A 21,919-nucleotide genomic window follows, 5' to 3' on the forward strand; every position below is an offset into this window, starting at 1 on the left:
ATAGGTGTGGCTTCCGTTGTTGTTTGGTGATCTTCGTTGAAGTATTCACACTATTACCCTTACATCTCCTCCAAAACTAAATGCATGCCACAATTGTGCAAACGATCAAAATCTCCAACAACAACAACCAAAAGAAAAAAAAAAAACACTTATTACAGTGAATATTTTTTACAATCAATGAGACTTCTTGTTTTATTCCAGATGACAGTGATAGAGAGAAATGGTGTGGCTATAAAATAATCCCACTAATCAACAGACGACCTCTAAGACATAAGATGTTAATCAAACAAACAAACTCAGAAAAATTTAATGTTCATGACTTTGATTGCGTGGCTGTTGAATGCAATAAAAATACTCTACAATAAAATATCTTGATTGAAGAACAACTAACTGCAATGAAAAGAAATTGGCCTTGGCAAATTTGGATGGCTAGTTGATCCCAAAAGTACATTCATCTAGAGACCTTTGAGTGTTCCATAGTGGAGTAAATTTGGGATGAATCTACCACTGCCCCTGCTTTGCTTGTTTATGAAAAGTGAAACCAATAATCAATGGGGGCTTTAGAAGGAGTTGAGCAGACAACCAAGTGCGGAGAAGTAGAAGCCTAAACGTCAAGGTTATCAAACTGATGAAAATTGCATTGAGAATCAAAATATTGTATTGAGATTGAGAGAGATGAATAAATGTTACCATTCACTATCCTTATCTACTCTTCCAAGATAAATCCGGAAGTGATTCATTCATATTGGACAAAAAAAAAAGAAAAAAAAAAAGAAATTGGTGGTCCCCACATGAATCTAGACACATGGCACAAAATTAAAGTTTAATTTGGAATTGCAATTTGAGTTTCTCTCTGCTTCAGCTATTATTATATATATAGATATAGATTGCACAATTGGTAAGGATGAAATTTTAATTTTAGTTTTCGTTGTTTTTTATGTCTTGTTCTCTGCTCTTTGTTATTATTGACAATTGTTTTGCTCAAAGTGACTATTGCTTGATTGACCTTTTATGGAATAGTACTTGGCTCTTTTACAATTAGTCATAAATATTGGCTATTAAATCTACTGTGTATCAGATTCTATGTGAAGACATTTTTCTTTCTTAACGTTGGTCTTTCTTTATTTCTTTTTCTTTTTCTTTTCTTTTCAAAAAAAAAAAAAAAAAAAAAAAAATTTTTTTTTTTTTTTTTTTTTTTTTTTTTTTTTTTTTGGCTTTTCTTTTTTTGTAGTTACCGTGTAGTATCACTTTACCTAGTAAAGCAAGCTTTTGAAGAAAGCTTGTGATGGAAAGCCACGCAAGAGTCCTAGAAAGCCTCAACCTAATCCTAAATACCTGGCTATTCTTGGAGATAAGAATAACAAGAGTCCTGCTGCTGTGCAAGAGGAGTTGATGCAGAAATCTTAGGAGTTTGAATTCAAATTGCTTCTTATCTTTATGTTTAATTTATTTTATCCTTAGTTTGAATGTTGAAGTAGTTGATTATTTAAATAAACAATGTAGGCAGTAGGCTGATCATTGATGAATTTAGAATTGTCTTGTGGTTTGTCTTCCACTCAAAGGAAGTCATTTATCAATTCCATCTTTGTTTCCATCAACTTGGTATCAGAGCATGGCCACCAACAAGGACCGAATTGAGAAACTGGAGTCAGACATGCAAGAGCTGAAGGAGAGTGTGCAGAAGATGACTACTAAGTCTCAAGATCTGGGCTCATCTGTACGTGAACTCAAGGAGTTGTTGTCTCAATTTCGGGACAAATCAGCATCTCATTCATCTTCCAAGCCAGAGGAACCAGAGTTGTCAACACACAGCAGGGAAAGACTTTCCCAAACATCTAGGGTTAAAAGTGCAGTGAATGACCAACCTTGGCCTACCAAGCTGGATTTTCCACAATACTTAGGGGATGATCCAACAGTATGGCTCAATCGCGTGATGCAATATTTTGACTACCAAGGAACACGAGAAGAACGTAAAGTGGTCTTGGCTTCTTTTCATTTGGAAAGGGAAGCAAATCAATGGTGGCAGTGGCTAAAGAAAGTGTACCACGAGGAGAACAAGGTGGGTGGTTAGGAAAAATTCAAAAAAGAGTTGTTGGTTCGATTTAGGCCCACTGAGGCAGATGACTTTGATGAAGCTTTGTCCCGAATATGTCAAAATGGGACACTTAGGGAGTACCAACGAGAGTTTGAAAGGCTTGCTAATCGTGTTGATGGTTGGCCACAAAAGGCATTGGTGGCGGCATTTATAGGTGGATTGAAGGAAGACATTGCTTCAGAAATTCGAATGTTCAAACCAAAAACACTCTCTGAGGCCATAGAGTTGGCTAGAATCAAAGATGAGAGCATGAACAAGCAACGATGACAAAACAAGGTTGGCAACCCACAAACAAGCTCGACAACCAAGTCAGAACAGAAGGCCATTTCCTCTAACACAATTGGATCAACGGGGCGAACAACTGGGATTGGAGGTATTGGATCTGGAGGTACCAGAAAAATTTCTTCGGAAGAAATGCAAAAACAAAGAGAGAAAGGGCTATGCTTTAGTTGCAATGAGAAATACGCACCGAGGCATCGCTGTGCAGCTTCACAAGCCCTCCTTATTGAAGTCTATCCACAATAAGAATTCATACAAGAGTCCTTTGACAAGCTGGGGGAAGGAGTTGTGAAGGATCATGAGGACTGTAAGGAAGAAGCGCCGCTCATTTCCCTACATGCAATTGCAGGTTGCTCGAGCCCTCGAACTATGCGAGTCAAGGCTAGGATCGAGAAGAGAGATCTGGTTGTCCTTATTGACAGTGGGTCAACTCATAACTTTGTGGATCAAAAGCTGACCCATTCACTTGGATTGGCTATCACGCCCATTCCAGAGTTCAATGTGAAGGTTGCAAATGGAGAAAGCCTAGTTCGCAAAGAAATGTATGAGCAAGTTTCCATTACTATCCAAGGATTTAAATTTTCCACTACTTTGTATTCTTTACCACTTAATGGACCAGAATTGGTATTGGGTATACAATGGTTGGAGTTGTTAGGACCAGTAGAGTGTGATTGGAAGAAAATTACAATGAAATTCCTATGGGAAGGTGTGTCATATGTCATCAAGTCATCCTCTATTAATCCCATTCAAGAGGTGGCAATGTAAGGGTTAGAGCGAGATGTAGAAGGTGGTGGGGAGTTATTTGCTATCATGCAGAAGGGTGAAGACAATGTTAGAGGTCCTACCGGGATGTTCTACTGTTCCAGCAAAGTTACAACCCTTGCTTCAAGAATGTCATCAAGTGTTGGAAGAACCTAGAACACTACCTCCTTCTAGAGAATTTGACCATCGAATTCCATTAAAAGAAGGGACTGCACCAGTCAATGTGAGACCTTACCGCTATGCTCATTTCCAAAATAATGAAATTGAGCGGCAAGTGAAGGAAATGTTAGCCACAGGATTGATCCGTCCAAGCAACAGTCCATTTTCTTCACCCATCTTATTAGTAAAGAAGAAAGATAGGTCTTGGCGGTTTTGTACTGATTATCGTGCTCTAAATACAGTGACAATCAAAGATCGATTTCCAGTTCCAACAGTGGATGATATGCTAAATGAGCTTCATGGTGTTATGTATTTTACAAAGTTGGACCTTCGTGCAGGTTACCATCAGATTCGTATTCATTTAGAAGACATTCATAAAATAGCCTTCCGCACTCACAGTGGTCATTACGAATATCTAGTGATGCCTTTTGGCCTTTGTAATGCCCCATCCACTTTTCAAGCTACTATGAATTCCATATTCCAACCATACTTACAGAAGTTCTTGTTGGTTTTCTTTGATGACATATTGATTTATAGCAAAGGGTGGGAGGAGCATGTAGCACAACTTCGGAAGGTTCTTGAGGTCCTCAACAGCCATCAGCTCTTTATTAAGCCATCCAAATGTGTATTTGGAGCTCGTGAAGTTGAATATTTGGGTCATGTGATCTCACAAGAGGGTGTGCGTGTGGACAATCGAAAAATTGAAGCCATGCAAAACTGGCCCAGGCCACGAAACATCACAGAGCTACATGGGTTTCTTGGTCTCACCAAGTATTATTGCAAGTTCGTACAACATTATGGACTTACTGCAACACCATTGACTGACTTGTTGAAGAAAGGGAACTTTGGTTGGAATTTAAAGGCAGATGAGGCATTTGAAAAACTCAAACGTGCCATGGTGACTACTCCGATGTTGGCTCTACCGGATTTCACTAATGTTTTTATTTTGAAACAGATGCCTCTGACTATGGGATTGGGGCTGTGTTAAGTCAAAAAGGACGACCCATTGCTTATTTGAGCAAGGCGTTGGGTCCATCTAAACGAGCATGGTCAATTTATTCTAAGGAGATACTGGCAATTATGGAGGCAGTCAAGTTGTGGCAACCTTACTTGTTGGGGAGAAAATTTCAGATATGGATTGATCAAAAAAGCTTGAAGTTCCTATTGGAACAGAGAGTGGTTACACTGGAACAACAGAAATGGGTAGCAAAGTTAGTGGGATTCAACTATGAAATTAAGTATCGGCCTGGTAAAACCAACGCAGTAGCAGATTCATTGTCAAGGATGACTGATGGACCGCTACTTACTGCTATTATTGAGTGCTATGGAGCAAGCCAGCCACAGTTTGATATTTGGGAGGAAATCAAGCAAGCCAACACTGAAGAACCATACTTAATAAAACAACTTCGTATGTTGCAAGAAGCACCGAGACCATGCCGCACCATAAGCAGCAAGCAAGAATCTTGTTCTACAAAAATCAAGTGGTGATTGCACCAACATCTTCACTAAAACAAGTGCTCTTAAAGGAATTTCATGATTCAAAAATGGCAGGTCATTCTGGAGTGTTAAGAACCTATAGAAGATTGTCACAAAATTTCTATTGGGAAGCCATGAAGCAGGATGTTCATGATTATGTGGCAGCATGTGACGTGTGCCAAAGAAACAAGAGTGATTCACGTTCGCCCGTCGGCCTACTCCAACCTTTGCTGATTCCATCTCAAGTATAGGAAGATATTAGTATGGACTTCATTGATGGCCTACTTGTTTCTACAGGAAAAACTTCCATTATGGTGGTAGATGATCGCCTAACAAAGTACGCTCATTTCTTTGCTCTAAGCCATCCCTATTCAGGAAGTAAGATAGCTGATGTGTTTGTCTCCGAGGTGGTGAAGTTACATGGAATTCCTCAATCTATTGTCAGTGACAGAGATCCCATTTTTATGAGTTCTTTCTGGCGAGAGTTCTTTAAGCTACAAGGTACATAGTTGAAAACTAGCTCAACTTATCACCCACAGACCAATGGGCAAACTGAAGTGATAAACCACTGCCTTGAGCAATACCTCCGGTGTTATGTGAGTCAGAGTCCAAAGAAGTAGGAGCAGTTTTTAGCTTGGGCAGAGTATTGGTACAATACAACTTATCATCACTCTACCGGTACCACTCCCTTTCAAGCACTCTATGGTCGACCCCCACCGATATTGGTCAATTATTTAGTTGAATCATCTCCAGTGAATGAGGTTGATCGGAGTTTGATTGATCGAGACCAGTTGTTGAAGGAGCTAAAAGGGAATTTGCAATGAGCAAATAATAGGATGAAGCAATATGCAGATGCCAAGCGTAGGGAAGAACAATTCCTAGTTGGTGATTTGGTGTACCTTAAGCTTCAACCGTATCGCAGCATAGTATTTTTAGAAGAGCACATCAGAAGCTAGCAAGCAAGTATTTTGGGCCATTTCAAGTCACGGCTAAGGTAGGAGCTATAGCATATCGTCTAGCACTACTGTAGACTCTAAGATCCATCCAGTGTTTCATGTGTCATTGTTGAAGAGGAAGGTGGGCGATACCAGCAATGTCACTAGCATTCTATCTCCATAGTCTGAAGAGCACAAGCCCATATTAGAACCTCTCTGCATTCTGGACTACAAGTGGGTGAAGCGAGAAACTAAGCTGTACACAAAAGCATTGGTGCAATGGAAAAATATGGCAACTGAAGATGCAACTTGGGAGGATGTTGAACAACTCCAGCAGCAATTTCCAACTATTAACCTTGGGGACAAGGTTCCACTTCAAGGAGGGGCAAGTGATGGAAAGCCACACAAGAGTCCTAGAAAGCCTCAACCTAATCCTAAATACCTAGCTATTCTTGGAGATAAGAATAGCAAAAGTCCTACTGCTGTGCAAGAGGAGCTGATGCAGAAATCTTAGGAGTTTGAATTCAAATTGCTTTTTATCTTCATCTTTAATTTATCTTATCCTTAGTTTGAATGTTGAAGTAGTTGATTATTTAAATAAACGATGTAGACAGTAGGCTGATCATTGATGAATTTAGAATTGTCTTGTGGTTTGTCTTCCACCCATAGGAAGTCATTTATCAATTCCGTCTTTGTTTCCATCAACTTGTAAATTAGAGTATTTCTTGGCCATTGGATACTATATATCCTATGAGTTTGCAATATATAATTAGACTATTAATTGCTCATATGCATGCTTTATCTATTGGATTTGAATTTGGCTTGATGGTTCCAAATCATAGTTGCTTGTGTGTTATTTATTATTGCATAGTTGATAAGGATGAAATTTTAATTCTTTTTTTCAATTGTTTTTTGTGTCTTGTTCTCTGCTCTTTGTCATTTGTGGTGTTGATTGGGTTTTGATTAAGAGTTTAAATTTTTATTTCCATTTTGTAGCTACTATTGTTAATATGTTTGCATATTTTATATCTGTGTCCATTATTTATATTGGTTCTTGTAGTTACTAAGTTGCAAATTTATAGATACGGATTAGTTTGTGGGGAGAAGATTTCCAACAAGATTTTGGCCAAGAGTTCCATCAAGATGGTGTTATTTAAAATAATGACCAAATGGAATGTGAAGAGTTATATGATGCCCCCGAACAATTTAGAACTACCTGAGCAAGAGTTACCGCTTGATGATTTTGGTGATTGTGAGTTGAAATCCAAGCCATATGTCGGAATGCAATTTGACTCCCTTGATGGTGTTGAAACTTTTTACAAAGAATTTGCAAAAAAAAAAAAAAGAAGGCTTTGGAATCCGTGTTTGTATCAGTAAAACAATACCCATAAGTGATAGTGTAACAAGTCATATTTATGTATGCTATAGTGAAGGGCAACCCAAAAGAAAAAAGACATTTGATAATGGAAAGAACAGAGATGATGAAAAAAAAGTCGTAGAAATTGTTCAAGTCTTAGAATTAGATACAAAGCAATGCTTAAGGTCATGAAGAATAAGAAGTTGCATAAATGGGTTGTTAAGGCATTTGACAACAACCACAATCATGGTATAATTAATAATAAAAAAAGTGTCATACATTCAATGCCTCCCAAAAAAAAAAATTACTATTGCCAAGAGTCTTTTTGAAAATTTTGGTGAAGAAGATCTTCCAACAAGAAAAGTTGCCATAATGTTCAATGTAGGTGACCAAATGTTTACAAGTAGAGATTGTTAGAATCACTTGATAGATGTTAGGGGGAAAATCCTAGATGCTAGACATGCCTTAGCTGGCCTTAATTATTGCCAAGAATAGCAGGTTGAAAACTCTATTTTTTTTATGCAATTCAATGTGATGATGTTGACCTTATGGTTTTTTTTTTTTTGGGGTGGATGTGTGATCAAGAATGGCTTATCAATACTTTGGGGATGTAGTGACATTTGACACTACTTATAAAACAAACAAGTATGATATGTCATTTGCTCCTTTTACTAGGTTAAACCATCATTGTCAATCAATTTTATTTGCTTGTGCATTGTTGCAAAATGCGACAGAACAAACTTTTGTGTGGTTATTAGAAACTTGGCTTCAAGTAATGTGGAGGAAGGGATCAATATCTATTATTACAGATCAAGATTTAGCCATGGGTGCAGCTATTGCAAAAGTACTCCCAAGAACAAGTCATCATCTTTTCCTTCGGCATATTAACAAGAAATTTCAAGAGAAACTTTCCCATATATATCATAAGAAATCAGTATTCAAACATAGTGTGAAGAGATGCAGACATGAGTCACCTAGTGTGTAAAAATTTGAGGAGGACTAGAAGAGCCTAATATTGACTTATGGCTCGGATAGAAATGAATGGCTTCAAGGACTATATAATATTCACAATTCATGGTTATCAGTGTACAATTGAAATACTTTCTTTACAGGAATAAACACTACCTAGAGAAGTGAAAGCATCAATGCATTCTTTGACTCCTTCGTGAACTCAAGAACTACATTACAGGTTTTTGATGTCAAATTTGCAAAAACAATAAACAGTCGAAATAAAGATTTTGATTCAAGACATAAAAGTCCTTCTTTGGTAATCGGCTCAAAAATAAAGATCAAGCTGTATCTAGATACATGAGAACCATATTTAGCAAGTTCCAAAAAGAGTTGGTGAGTAGTAATCATTTTTCAAAGGAAAAGGTAGAGAAAAATGGAACTTTATATAAGTACAAAGTAACAAGTTCCTTTGATCCAGATAATACATTTATTGTGAAGTTGAACTTGGAATCAAAAATTTGTGAATGTGATTGGCAACTTTTTGATTTTATGGGAATTTTTTGTAGGCACATGTTATTAATCTTTCAAGTTAAATATTTTTTAGATTCCTAGTCACTACATCCTACAACGCAAGACAAAAGAAGCAAATAAAGGAATCAAAAGAGGACAATATAGATCAAGCTGTGTAGATGAGCATCACATGTCAAGAGCCTTATGAAGCATCCATGTTTGTCATCATTTAAGTTGATCGTCTTACCTTGCTGAAAAATCTGAAGATATATATGAAATGATCATTTCCAACTTAGACCACACCCTTAAGAAAGCTTTTGATATGGAAAATCAAATACTTGAAGGTAAGGAAAATGATGAAATGAATATGCACCACAATAGTGGTGAATCAACTAACATTGTCGAAGTACAAGACTACTCTCCCAATGTTCCTTTGAATATAAAAGATCCGCATGTATCACAAACAAAGGTCAAAAGAAAAGCACTGAGAAACAAGGTCATGGTGGGAGAATTTAAGGTGGGCTTGAAATATCCTTACCTCATGCAACAACAAATAGACAATCTTGTCAACTTTTGATGCCAATAATATTGATGATTTAGCATAATGATAGTTTTTTTTTTTTTTTTGGGGTCATTCCTGTTATGATTTGATATTATGTGTCCTAATTATTAAATCATTGTTGCTACAACAAACGTGGACTATGGTGACGAAATCTAGTTAAGAACAAAAATTCTCATAACTAAATGATAACATTCAATGAGGAAAAGAAAAATTCATCACCAAATACCATTAACTTTTTTGAAAATTATGATGAAATCAATAGTTCATCTCTAAAGATATTCAAATTGGTGACAAAATATTTCTTTTGTCACTATAGTTCATGAAAAAAAAAAAAAAAAAAGGCTTCAAACCTACAAGTGTCTATGGTGACAAAATACTTCATTTCAAAAAGTTAGACCACTGGTGACGAAATACTAGCACACAATGACAATTTTTGGGCAAATACTGAAATTTTTTTTTAGTACCCAAATTTTATTCTATTTTTTTTTTTTTTTGTAAAAAAACCCTATACTCTCTCTCTCTCTCTCTCTCTCTCTCTCTCTTATCTTCTTCTTCTTCTTCTTCTTCTTCTTTGTTTTTTATTCTAATCGATATATCTTTTATCGGTTCCTAGTTTTAATTTTACTTATTGTCTTGTAATTTTGATATTGTGAGTTAGTGGGTTTGAAGCCATGGGCCTCGTATATATAAGTCCTATGCGTATGGCTCATTATAAGTCTATTAATGTTTTGCTTAACTTTGCTAAAGGATATTTAACTTAGAAATTTTGAATTAATTTATGGTGGGTGTAGTAGATGGTATTTTTGTGGGTGTTTGGTGGTATTTTTGTTTAGTTTTGTTGTGTGGGTCATTTTTGAATTTTTTTTTTTTATATATTTTGGTTTAGGATAGGTTGGGATTTCAAATCAATTAAGGGAGTTTTTATGAGTTTGTTAGCAAGTTGCTGGAATTGGATTTAAATTTGAGTTAGCTTGAGCTTTTTCTGATCCAATAAATAAACCTCTTTGCTTGTCAACTTGATGATCACACTTGAAAGATGCATTGAAGCAAATTGTTCTCACAAATTCACACTCTTAGAATAGATGTTCTATGGTTTCTGTTTCCATTGGACAAAAAGAACAAAGAGGTTTCTCAAGTTGTATGTTTTATTGTAATAGTTGCTGCTTGGCAGCAGGGAGGAAATTGGGCAGAAGCTTCCAAATGAATATAATGCATTTTTATTTACTTTTTAGATTATATGGATGATTTGTTTATGGATGTGGTTGGAAAAGATTGTATAACTGATTTGTTTATGGATGTGATTAGAAATAAATAGGTTAATGTAATGTAATGGAAATTTAATGTAAAAAACATTAATAATTTTTTATAAAAAAAGGTCACAAAAATTTTCCATCACAAATAGGTTGAACTAACAATTAAAAAATTTTGGTGACAACCTTATTTGTCACTAAAATGCAAAATTAAAAAGTAAAAAATCAATTGGTGATGAAATATTTCACTAACAGGTTGAACTTTGAAAATAAACAGAAATTGGTGACAAAATAATTCGTCACCTAATCTATTGACATTGGAAAATCAAAAAAAAAAAAAACAAAAATACAATCAGTGATGAAATATTTCATCACCTAATATGGTCAAATAAAAAAATTACAAATTAAAAATAATTGGTGACAAATTTATTTTATCACTGAACGTAATGTTTAGCAAGGAATATATTAGGTGACGAAAAACTTTTGTCACCTATCATTTTTTTTTTTTTTAAAGTAAGCGATGAAAATTTTTATCACCAACACATTCTAATTCCATGACCAAGATCACGCAACGAATGATATTTCGTCACCATATGTTTTAGGCGACAAAATAAGGACATTTCATGATGAAACTGTTTCATCACCATAAGTCTTATTTGTTGTAGAGTGTAAAACTACTGGGTCTCTCTAACTTTGGGAATCATTGGGGAGTAAAGACGTTGATGTTTCTGATTTTTTTTTATATACAAAATGGAGTATGGGAGGTAGGCAATTGCACATTTTGGTATATGTTTCTTCGCAAAATTGCTTTTCTTAAATTACATTTTGGAGGATGGGACTGGGTATTGATTTTGATTGTAATAATATATATCTTGTGTTTCAAATTTACTTATACCATTTTTTTACTTTAGGTACATGTGGCTAAAGAGAATCACAAAATGAGCTTCGCTTGGTGGAATTGAGATATATATTGAGTCAAAGTAGCTTAGAATATAAATGTTTAAGGACCTATGTTGTTAATCATGACGAAACGGTACATTTTGGTTTTTTATTTTTGTTTTGTTTTGTTTTTTAGGGACCTATGTTGGAATACTGTTTGAAAATTTCTGGCTAAGAACCTTAGCTATTAGTCTTTGATCCATGACAAAATATACATGGAGGGTAGTAGCAGTTTAGCCATACTTTTGGTTACAACTACTCATTTGCTTTGATTTAATTTAATGTCATTAACGGTGTTTTTAAGAAACATTTTGTCAGATTTTTAAGCAATTCTATACTCTTTGTTTTATCCTATATTCATTTTGTAATGTGGACATGTAAGTTTTTGGCAAACTATTATGCTCATGGATGGAAGTAGGAGCAAAAAAGGAAGACAAAGGCAGTCTTTTTGTGTAAAGCAAGAAATGGCAGACCTCTTTTCTTGGCTGTTATTTTGGATTTAAGCAGTCATCATTTTGACTAGTTTGAGTGAAGTATTTTTGTTCAAAAGCCACATGAGAAAAAGTAACTAGGAAATGAACGTAAAAGTGTTCTTAACAAGTTATGTAAAGCTACTACTCTTTTGTTGTATTCTCTTTTTTTATCTTGTTTAGTGTACCGATGTGTATAAATGTTTCTTCATTTAAATGAATTTCTCTTGATACCCAAAAGTTTGAATAAATTATCATTTTTCCATATGCATTCATTGGATTTTTTTTCCCTAAGTGCAAAATGATATGAGAAGAATGAAATGCATTCATTGGATCTTTTTTTTTTTTTTTTCTCTTGAAATAGAAATGATTTGAGAAAAATGGAATGAGTGATGCATAATTTCAATTCCCAAATACACTTCCAAATGAGATTGATTAGAGACAAAACTACTTATAAATTTATTATTTGATTTACAATTGAAAATGGTGAATTAAAAAGTAGTTCATTCAAAGCTGAAAATAATTTTGCCACATCAAACAAAGGCAATTTTTTTAGGTAGAATAGAAACATCTTTTCTTCTTAAAACTTGTTGAAACACATCCTTATGACATCTCTAATAAAAAATTTAATATATAAAGAAGCAGATTTATTCAATCAATGGGTGTCCAAGTTTACAACTAACATAAATACAATTACCAATAACAACTAACAACTTATACAATAGTGTTTTCTGCTCCATAATCGCTCTCAAACCTGAAAAAAATTCTCAGTCACTAATAATACATTTTGTATTCCCATCAAAACATCTGTAAAGGAGTCACGGTGCCCCAACCCTACTAGCGTTAATAGATATGGAAGTGGATTTGGGCTCCAAATCTATTTGTTGGTGGGATTCCTCACAGTCCTATAGATTTAGCCTTAAACAGAGCCTAAACAGCCCAACTACAAGTACCCTCGTAGTTTCTAGCCCGAAAACCCTCTCCTTCTCAGACCTAATCCCTTACTATCTCTTATATATCTCCCTCAGTTCTTTCATCCTCCCTCTTTGTGTCTATTCTTCCCCTTTCTTCTTACTTCTTTCTTGCTCTTTTTCTTCTTCTTTTTTTTTTAAGCAAGCCCTTCACGAACCCCACTTCTCTGCCCTCACTCCACTTATATAATCTCTTCTTAGTGGGGTTCCAAACATTACTATTTCACCAAGTTCTATGCAATCCCACTTTCACTCAGAATCCCAAGGAATCATCACGTCTTTTGAGAATTCTCTTAAAACTTATTCCAGATGCCAAATAGTGTTCAGCAAAGACTTCCCAAAAGCACTTCTAGCGCTCGGTGCCAGTCTGAACTTCTCTACTTCATTGTTAATTCCATACTGTTATGATGTTAGTAGTGGGCCAAGATGTGACCGAACACTTAACTAGTTCACCAAACATTGCTCTCTAGATCTTGATACACTTTTTGTTGGGCCAAGCTCATCCCCATAGGACTTGGGCCAGGTAATCAGTATCGACCCACCAAGCTTAAGCCCAAATACACAAGCCGAAACTAGCCTGGGTGGGCTTAGCCCAACAATAAGTGTATCAGGATCTGGAGAGCAATGTTCGATGAACTCATTAAGTGTTCGGTCACATCTCGGCTCACTACTAACCGTCAAGATAGTACAAAATTAACAAGGAAGTAGAGAAGTTCAGATCGGCACCGAATGCTAGAAGTGCTTTTGGGAAGTCTTTGTCGAGCACTATTTAACATCTAAAACAAGTTTTAAGAAAATCCTCAAAAGACATGATGATTCCTTGGGATTCTGAGTGAAAGTGAGATTGCATGGAACTTGACAAAACATTAATGATTGGAACCTCACTAAGAAGAGATTATATAAGTGGAGTGAGGGCAGATAAGTGGGGTTGGTGAAGGGCTTGCTTAAAAAATAAAGAAATAAATAAATAAATAAATAAATAAGAAGTAAGAAGAAAGGGGAAGAATAGACACAAAGTGGGAGGACGATAGAACTAAAGGAGATATACGAGAGATAGTAAGGGATTAAGTCTGAGAAGGAGAGGGTTTTTGGGCTAGAAATTACGAGGGTACTTGTAGTTGGGCTATTTAGGCTCTGTTTGAGGCTAAATTTGTAGGGCTATGAGGAATCCCACCAACAAATAGATTTGGAGCCCAAATTCACTTACATAATTATTTACATTTGTAGGGTTGGGGCACCACAGGAGCCTTCTAGCATTTCCCTGCAAAATAAAGTTTTTATTTTAAGTCTTTCACAATTTCATATTTAAAGCTCTTTGAATAATTCAAAAGTAAGAAAAGCCAAAAAACCATGGTCTGCAACAATAAGAAAGAAAAAAAAAATTGTCTTCACATAGAATCTGATACACAATAGATTTAGTAGCCAATATCTGTGACTAATTGTAAACGAGCCAAGTACTATTCCATAAAAGGTCAATCAAGCAATAGTCACTTTGAGCAAAACAATTGTGCAATAATAACAAAGAGCGGAGAACAAGACACAAAAAAATAGTGGAAAAAAAAAAAAAGAATTAAAATTTCAACCTTACCTATTGTGCAACAATAAATAACACACAAGCAACTATGATTTGAAACCATCAAGCCAGATTCGAATCCAATAGGTAAAGCATGCATATGAGCAATCCATAATCTAATTATATACCGCAAACTTATAGGTTATATAATATCCAATGGCCAAGAAATAAACTAATTTACAAGCTTTCTTCAAAAGCTTGCTTTACCATGTAAAGTGCTAATACACAATAGATACAAAGAATGAAAAGCCAACGGTAAGAAAGGGAAAAAAAATTCACACTATCAAGAAAGGAACAACAAACCTCTAATATTGGTGTCAGTGTTGGCAGCTATGGCTTTTTTCGCTACTGGTAACCCACCCTATGGCCATGGAGGTGGAACCCTATGGTAGTGGAGATGGAAGAGCGGTAGAGGAGAAAGATTCTGAGTTGGTAGAGAGTTGAGTAGAAGGAGAAAGGAGAGAGTACGAATAACACATTTTTGGTAAAAGAGACTGGTATGGAATGTCATAAATAAGATATAATAATGAGATGCTAATCAGAATATCGACATTAATTAGCCTTTTTTTTATACTGTTAGATCTACTTAAATCTAATGGTTTAGAAAATGTGAACTCAACTAATAAAGTATCTAATGATTGAATAATAGATCTGGGATTCAATTATCGTCTACACCAAAAACTAATTGATATCTTAATCTAACGATAAAGAGCATTATTAGGAGCAGACGTCATAGGTTGAAACTCTCTCACAATATATATATATATATATAATATATATGTTTTCATAAGGTATTCTTCCTTTTTTTTTTTAATAATAAATATTTTAATCAAATCTAAATATATGTATAAAAACTAATATAATGAAAATATGAATTTAGAACTTACTTTGATATCAAAATTAAATTTTTTTATATAAAAATATTAATTTATCAAGTTATGTGATAAATAAACTTTTTAGATATGTTCATTAGTAAAGTTGCAATTTTACTTTTGATAAACCAAGATAATTAAATTATAATTTTCCTTTTATGAATCGTGTTTCATTTAGTGATATATATTTTTTAATTATAAATATCCAGTAAAAAGAAAAAATTGAAATACAAATTGAATCACAAAAAGGATCTCGATAAATTTGTTACTAGTATTAAAGAAAAATAACACAAAAAAAAAATCGATTTTAAATAAATATTATTTAATTAATATTTAAATATAATTAGAGTTTGTATATAAGTCGGTTTACAAATCACGAGCAAAAATAAAATTTAAAAAAAAAACTAGAAAAAAAAAATTTAAGTACGTTAGATTTTTTTTTTTAATTAATTATAATTTCTTCTAGCTATTGGGGAAGCGTGGTGCCCTAGTATCTCATGGCGGTTAGATTTGTTGCTATGGTACCCTAATTAAGCCCCTATAGCTAGAAGAAACAGATCAAAGCCCTCTAATTTTTACGTGAATTGGCTCCCTTCTTGAATCCAAACCAAGATTCAGAAACTCCACAATCCTCACTCAGATCACAGACATGACTCTTCTTGGTCCCCCTGGACTCTACAACAAAACCCGAAACCAACCCCAACCTAAACCCATAGCCAGCGATCCTTTCATGGACCTCATGGTTAAGAACTTCAACAACACCGTTAACTATAAACCCAAAAAAGGCTACACAGAGAACAACTCTGCAACTTTTCTCTCAAGCGGTAACCCATGCCTTGATTTCTTCTTCCATGTTGTACCTGATACCCCAGCAGAATCTTTGATTCAAAGGCTCGAATTGGCTTGGACCCACAACCCCTTGACCACACTCAAACTCATCTATAATCTCCGAGGAGTACGTGGTACAGGAAAGTCTGATAAAGAAGGGTTTTACACGGCGGCGTTTTGGCTACACAAAGACCACCCTAAGACATTGGCATGTAATATTGGGTCTCTTTCTGATTTTGGTTACATGAAAGACTTGCCTGAAATTTTGTATAGGCTTTTAGAAGGTTCTGATGTCAGAAAGAATCAAAAAGAAGAGTGGAAACACAGAAAAACTGGGAAAAAGAGTAGTAGAAGTTTAAATAAAGGAATGCGTTTAAGGCGTGGAAGTAATAAAAAACATTCGAATAAAAGAAAGAGAGCCCGTGTGGTGAAAGAGATTAGGATCTTGAATGAGATGGAGAGGGCTCGGATTGAAAAGGAAAAAGCAAGTGAAGCGAGGCATTCCAAATATGCAGATATGGCCAAGAAAGTTCTTAAAAAATACAAGAATGACTCGGATTTTAAGTTCTTATATGACCGCGTTTCGGAGTTTTTTGCTGAGTGTTTGAAGGCTGACATGGAATTCTTAAAGGCTGAAGAGTTTACGAAGATTAGTTTAGCAGCGAAGTGGTGTCCTTCGCTTGATTCTTCATTTGATAGGTCGACTTTGCTTTGCGAAAGCATTGCAAGGAGGGTTTTTCCTCGCGAGTCTTATATCGAATACCAAGGTGTGGAAGAGGCTCATTATGCGTATAAAGTTCGAGATAGGCTGAGAAAGCAAGTGTTAGTGCCTTTAAGGAAGATTTTGGAGTTGCCCGAGGTTTATATTGGTGCAAATAGGTGGGATGGAATAAAGTACAATAGGGTGGCATCAGTGGCGATGAAGTTTTATAAAGAGAAGTTCTTGAAGTATGATAAAGATCGATTTGGGAAATATTTGGAAGATGTGAAGGCTGGGAAATCAACAATCGCAGCCGGGGCATTACTTCCACATGAGATCATAAAGTCTTTAAATGACAACGACGGTGGGCAAGTGGCAGAGCTACAATGGAAGAGAATGGTGGATGATTTGTTAAAGAAGGGCAAGTTGAAGAATTGCCTTGCCATTTGTGATGTCTCTGGAAGTATGGAAGGTGTGCCTATGGAAGTTTCTGTTGCATTGGGAGTGTTGGTCTCGGAACTTAGTGAAGAGCCATGGAAAGGGAAGCTTATTACGTTTAGTAAAAACCCTAAGCTTTATTTGATTCGAGGCAATGATCTTGTATCGAAGACGAGTTTCGTGAGGAGAATGGAGTGGGGAATGAACACAGATTTTCAGAAGGTGTTTGACCTTATTTTGGAAGTGGCTGTGAATGGGAAGTTAAAGGAGGATCAGATGGTAAAGAGGTTGTTTGTGTTTAGTGACATGGAGTTCGATAAAGCTTCGCGGAATAATTGGGAGACTGATTATGAGGCTATACAGAGGAAGTTTAGGAAGAAAGGGTACGGGTCTGCGATACCGGAGATTGTGTTTTGGAACTTGAGGGATTCGAGTGCCACACCAGTACCAGGGACGCAGAATGGGGTAGCATTGGTGAGTGGGTATTCAAAGAATTTGATGAAGTTGTTTTTGGATAATGATGGGGCTATGAACCCTGAGCTTATCATGGAAGCTGCTATCTCTGGAGAAGAGTATCAGAAACTTGTTGTGCTGGATTGATGATCTTCATATTTTCTACTCCGTAGTTTTTGAGAAAAAATAGAGAACATATTATGTTCAAAATTTCCCATTACGTTTAGGCATTTTTGTTGATGGATTTTGGTTTTTCATTTCGTAATGTAGTCTGTTTTTCTTTTTAATGTTTAATAGTTTTGCATTTTTTTTGTTTTTCATTTATGTTTTGCTTATCTAGGATCATACTTAGGGTGCATTTGTGTAAGGCTTATTGCATTTGCGTTTTCCTAAGTTGCATTTTTTGGCATTGTTCATGGATGAGCCAAGTGCAAATTGTTGGTGAATAGTAAATTTGAGCAATAAAAAATATTTTACTACGATATTTTCTGTAATAAATTTTCAGTTTCAGTCAAATAAGCGAAATCTAGATGCACACTTAATAGAGACTTGTTAAAATCGGATCCTATATATCTCCTTAGCAATCTTGGATCATTCCTAATAATTTCGGATTGATCATAAATTACAAGACTAGAGTTCGGATATATAAAACCATTTAATCTTTTTGACAGATTTTGGAAGAAATCTAGCAATCTGATGAAGGGGAAAAATGCCAAAAACATAATTCTTCTTTCAACTGTTCTCTATGTCTGCATTTTTCAACTTGTTGCAATGAATTAAGGCTGCGTTTGTTTTGGCTTCAAAGGATTTTTGGAAATGCTTTTACACTGCGGTGTGTGTTTGGTAGGTACTAAAAATTGGGTCAAACAAAATTGGTGTTCCGTGTTGACTGTAAAATAAGGCATTTCGGGTGTAAAACCATTTCAATGCTTATTTTACCTTCAAATGAATTACACCTCTCACACGCACTCCTCACAGACATCACTGGTACTATCCAAGCTCATCAGTTGTGACTGAGCTTCACCCTCTCCCTCACACCAAACGCAGCCGATCCTCTCCCTCACGCTAGTCCAAGCTCCACCCACAGTCCAACGAGCGCTGCCGATCCACCCACGATGAGTTTCCTCCACTGTTTGAGTTCATTTCAATCCGACAACATCACCTCACCTCCGATCCACCCTCTATTTGAGTCCAACGATTTCCATTTCCAACCGAGAGAGAGAAAGATAGAACCAAGTCTGATCATCCGCCTGAAGCTCGACGCCACCACGCTCTAGATCGCCTCATCCTTCTCTTGATCTCGTCACCACTGCCCTTTGGGTTAGATCATCTCCTTTCGATCTTGTTGCCACCATTCGCCGATCTGCATTCTCTCTCTTGCCCTCCGTCCAACTAAGGTCGGATTGGACACTGCATGTCACTGATCTAATGTCTTCTCTCTCTCATCTCATTTTTTCTCTCTAACCCGAACCAAACCCCTAACTGGGTTTTGTGTTTGATTTTTGTTTTCTTTGACCTCTGATTATGTTGTTGTTTTGGTGGTTTTTGTGTGTTGTGGGTGGTGGTATTTTGGTGGGCAGTGGTGGATTTTGTGTGGTGTGGTGGGTAGGGGTGTGCAAACTATCATCAAAGCCGACAACACCGACCCTCCCGCACCGCCATCAGCACCGACCGACGGAGCTGATGCCAGTGATCAGAACGTAAACGTAGCTTTGATGCCGGTGCGGTGAGGACATTGGAGACACAAATCACACACCAAGTAGAGCCGAACCAAACTGATACAAACAAAGAGAAATATTTTCAGTTCAGATCAGGGGTACAGCGTCGTTTAAGTGTGTATCTATTTTAAATTACTTTAAACAAATGGCATCGTATTGGGTTATTAAAAAAAAAAACACAAAACGGCATCATTTATGTAGGTTTTCAAACATATACCTCAATAATCTCACTATAAATTCATCCTATTCACACACCTAGGACCCTTAACTTTCTCTCTCGCTCTCGCCCCAGTCGCCTTGCCTCTAGCCTCTCGCTCGCGGTCTCACCGACTTGAGTCGCGCCTCGCAGCAGCAGCAACTCCCCGCAACAAACCATGGTAAGCCATCAGCTCAGCCCTTTCTTTTGGTTTTAATGGAAACGGAGTGAAAGAGATTGTGTTTGACTGTTTGTAGTTGTGCGTGTGAGTGTGACTGTGTGTGTTGTTGACTTCTTGGGTTCTTGTTGTTTAATGTTCATTGTTCAGTAGAGAAGTGAGTTAGAGACTTAGAGTTAGAGTTAGAGATGGAAATTGGAAAAGGCGTGCGTGTGATGTAAGTGTGTTGACTGACTGACTCAGTTAGTTCATTTATTTAGTTATTTAAGCGTGTGAGTGTGAGTTGTGCATGTGACAGTGTGAGTGTGACAGTGTGAGTGTGAGTTGTTTGTAGTTATTTATTTATTAAGTTTTTATTTAGTTAGTTTTTATTTAGTTATTTATTTATTTATGGGTTTGTCATGTTTGTGTTTCACTATTTCTTGTTATTTTACTTACATGCTACAAGATTTGTATTGTACTCTGTTTTAACTTTTATGAGAAAACACGTCGTTGGCCCAACGTGTCTAATAGAGTTAAATGGACCCAGCAAATATTAAGTGTCTAGTAGATATTAAGTGTTAAAAATATTGAGTGTCTAATAGACCCAGCAAAGAAATGTTAAAAATTAAAATGACCCACTTAATTAGCTGAATTTGTGGTTTTATTTGGCGGGTGCAGACAGTTCAACTTTCAATTGTTATCTATATCATTTATGTCTTGTTAAGCGTTAACTATAATAATTTATAAGTAACATGAAATCTTGAACAGGTTGATATATTGATATTGGGCTTGAAAGCCCAATTTTTTTATTATTAAAAAAAACAATTTTTTTAATATTTCAAACCGACCAAACCGACTAAACTGCACCGCAAAAACCGTACCGCTATAGGTCGGAAAACCGACTCTAAGCAGTGTACATTAGTTTCAATTATGAAAAAACCGATCTCTATCGGTTCAATAATAAATTTGGAAAAAAACCGCCCCTATCGAACCGCGCACACCCCTAGTGGGGGGTTTTGTGTGGATGGTGATGGGTTTTTCTGTGTGTGGTGGTGGGTTTTGTGTGGGTTGTGGTGGATTTTCTGTGGGTGGTGATGGCAACGGAGTAGTGGTGGCGGTTTTTTCCCTCTTCCCGATCTAGATTTTGTGTGGGTGGTGGTAGGTTGTGCTTGTCCTTAGTGGTGGTGGCTGGCTTGGGTTTACATTTTCTGAAAATAGATTTTTTACATCAAGACCAAACGCAAGAAATAATTTTCCGGTGTAATTTTCACAACGCAATCAAACAGCAGAAAATGTATTCCTTTACATAAAATATTTTCAACTGAAAATATTTTACACTTGGAAAATATTTTACATATTACCAAACACAGCCTAAGATAGAAAATTTTACCAAGGGCGTCCAAGGTTCAAATCCCAAATTTTGGTGTTTCCACTTTACAAGCATTAAAACTTAAAAGGCAGCCAACGATAACGTTCCACAAATAATTTTGATGTTAAATTAGCCTTTGAGAGAATGAAGCAGAGCTGGCCAGTAGTATTGAACCAACACTTTAACCCCGTTAAGCCAAATTCTTCAAATTGGATTTTTGAAACTTTATGTTTGTTAACGCATGTTGCTACAATTTTTTTTAAGAGAGTTTCAACCTATAGCATCTACTCTTGAAGGTAGTTATTTATCATCAGACCAAGACACTAATCAGATTTTTGTATAGGCAGGGATTGAATCCCAGATCTCTTATACAACCATTAGAAACTTTACCAATTGAACTAACTGGAACTCACATGTTGCTATAATATTGATAGCTTTAAAGTCTCCCAAGAGAGACTTTGTCTCATAAATCTTTATATTGTCACAATATTTTCTACTTGTGGTTCTATCATCTTCTCATTCAATTTTCTGGCTTTCCTGTCTAGCTTTGAAATAACGTTCACACTCCACCAGAATTTTCATGTAATTTTTAAAAATGCAATTATTTTTCAGCAATTTAGTAATTGAAAAAATGGGCAGGTATTATTCAAACAAAACATATTTACATTGCTTGGACTAGCAGCCATTTTCGAGGTAACTATGGTTTTCGTTTTAAGCACTATCTGAAGGAATTGGGGAAAAAAGAAAAATTAAGAATATACGTTAACAAATTAAGAACATAAAAAAGAATGTTTGACGTAGTCGCTTATTTTTTGTTAGTATTGGTAGATGGAGTCATGGAACTTACTTTTTATTTTTATTTTTTCATTTTTCATTTTCCTCACTTAGTTGTTTAG

At 35.9% G+C, this 21,919-nt stretch overlaps 1 protein-coding gene across 1 annotated transcript; it reads left to right on the plus strand.

The window, feature by feature from the left end:
- Positions 1 to 15,810: 15,810 nt before the first annotated feature.
- LOC112025722 (uncharacterized) lies at positions 15,811 to 17,727 on the plus strand. Its single transcript, XM_024058400.1, has one exon. It carries the CDS (start codon positions 15,811 to 15,813, stop codon positions 17,725 to 17,727), a length of 1,917 nt encoding a protein of 638 aa, XP_023914168.1.
- Positions 17,728 to 21,919: the final 4,192 nt, after the last annotated feature.

The sequence above is a fragment of the Quercus suber genome, unplaced genomic scaffold (assembly GCF_002906115.3).
Source record: "Quercus suber isolate HL8 unplaced genomic scaffold, Cork oak 2.0 scaffold_59, whole genome shotgun sequence".
Taxonomy (NCBI): Eukaryota; Viridiplantae; Streptophyta; class Magnoliopsida; order Fagales; family Fagaceae; genus Quercus; species Quercus suber.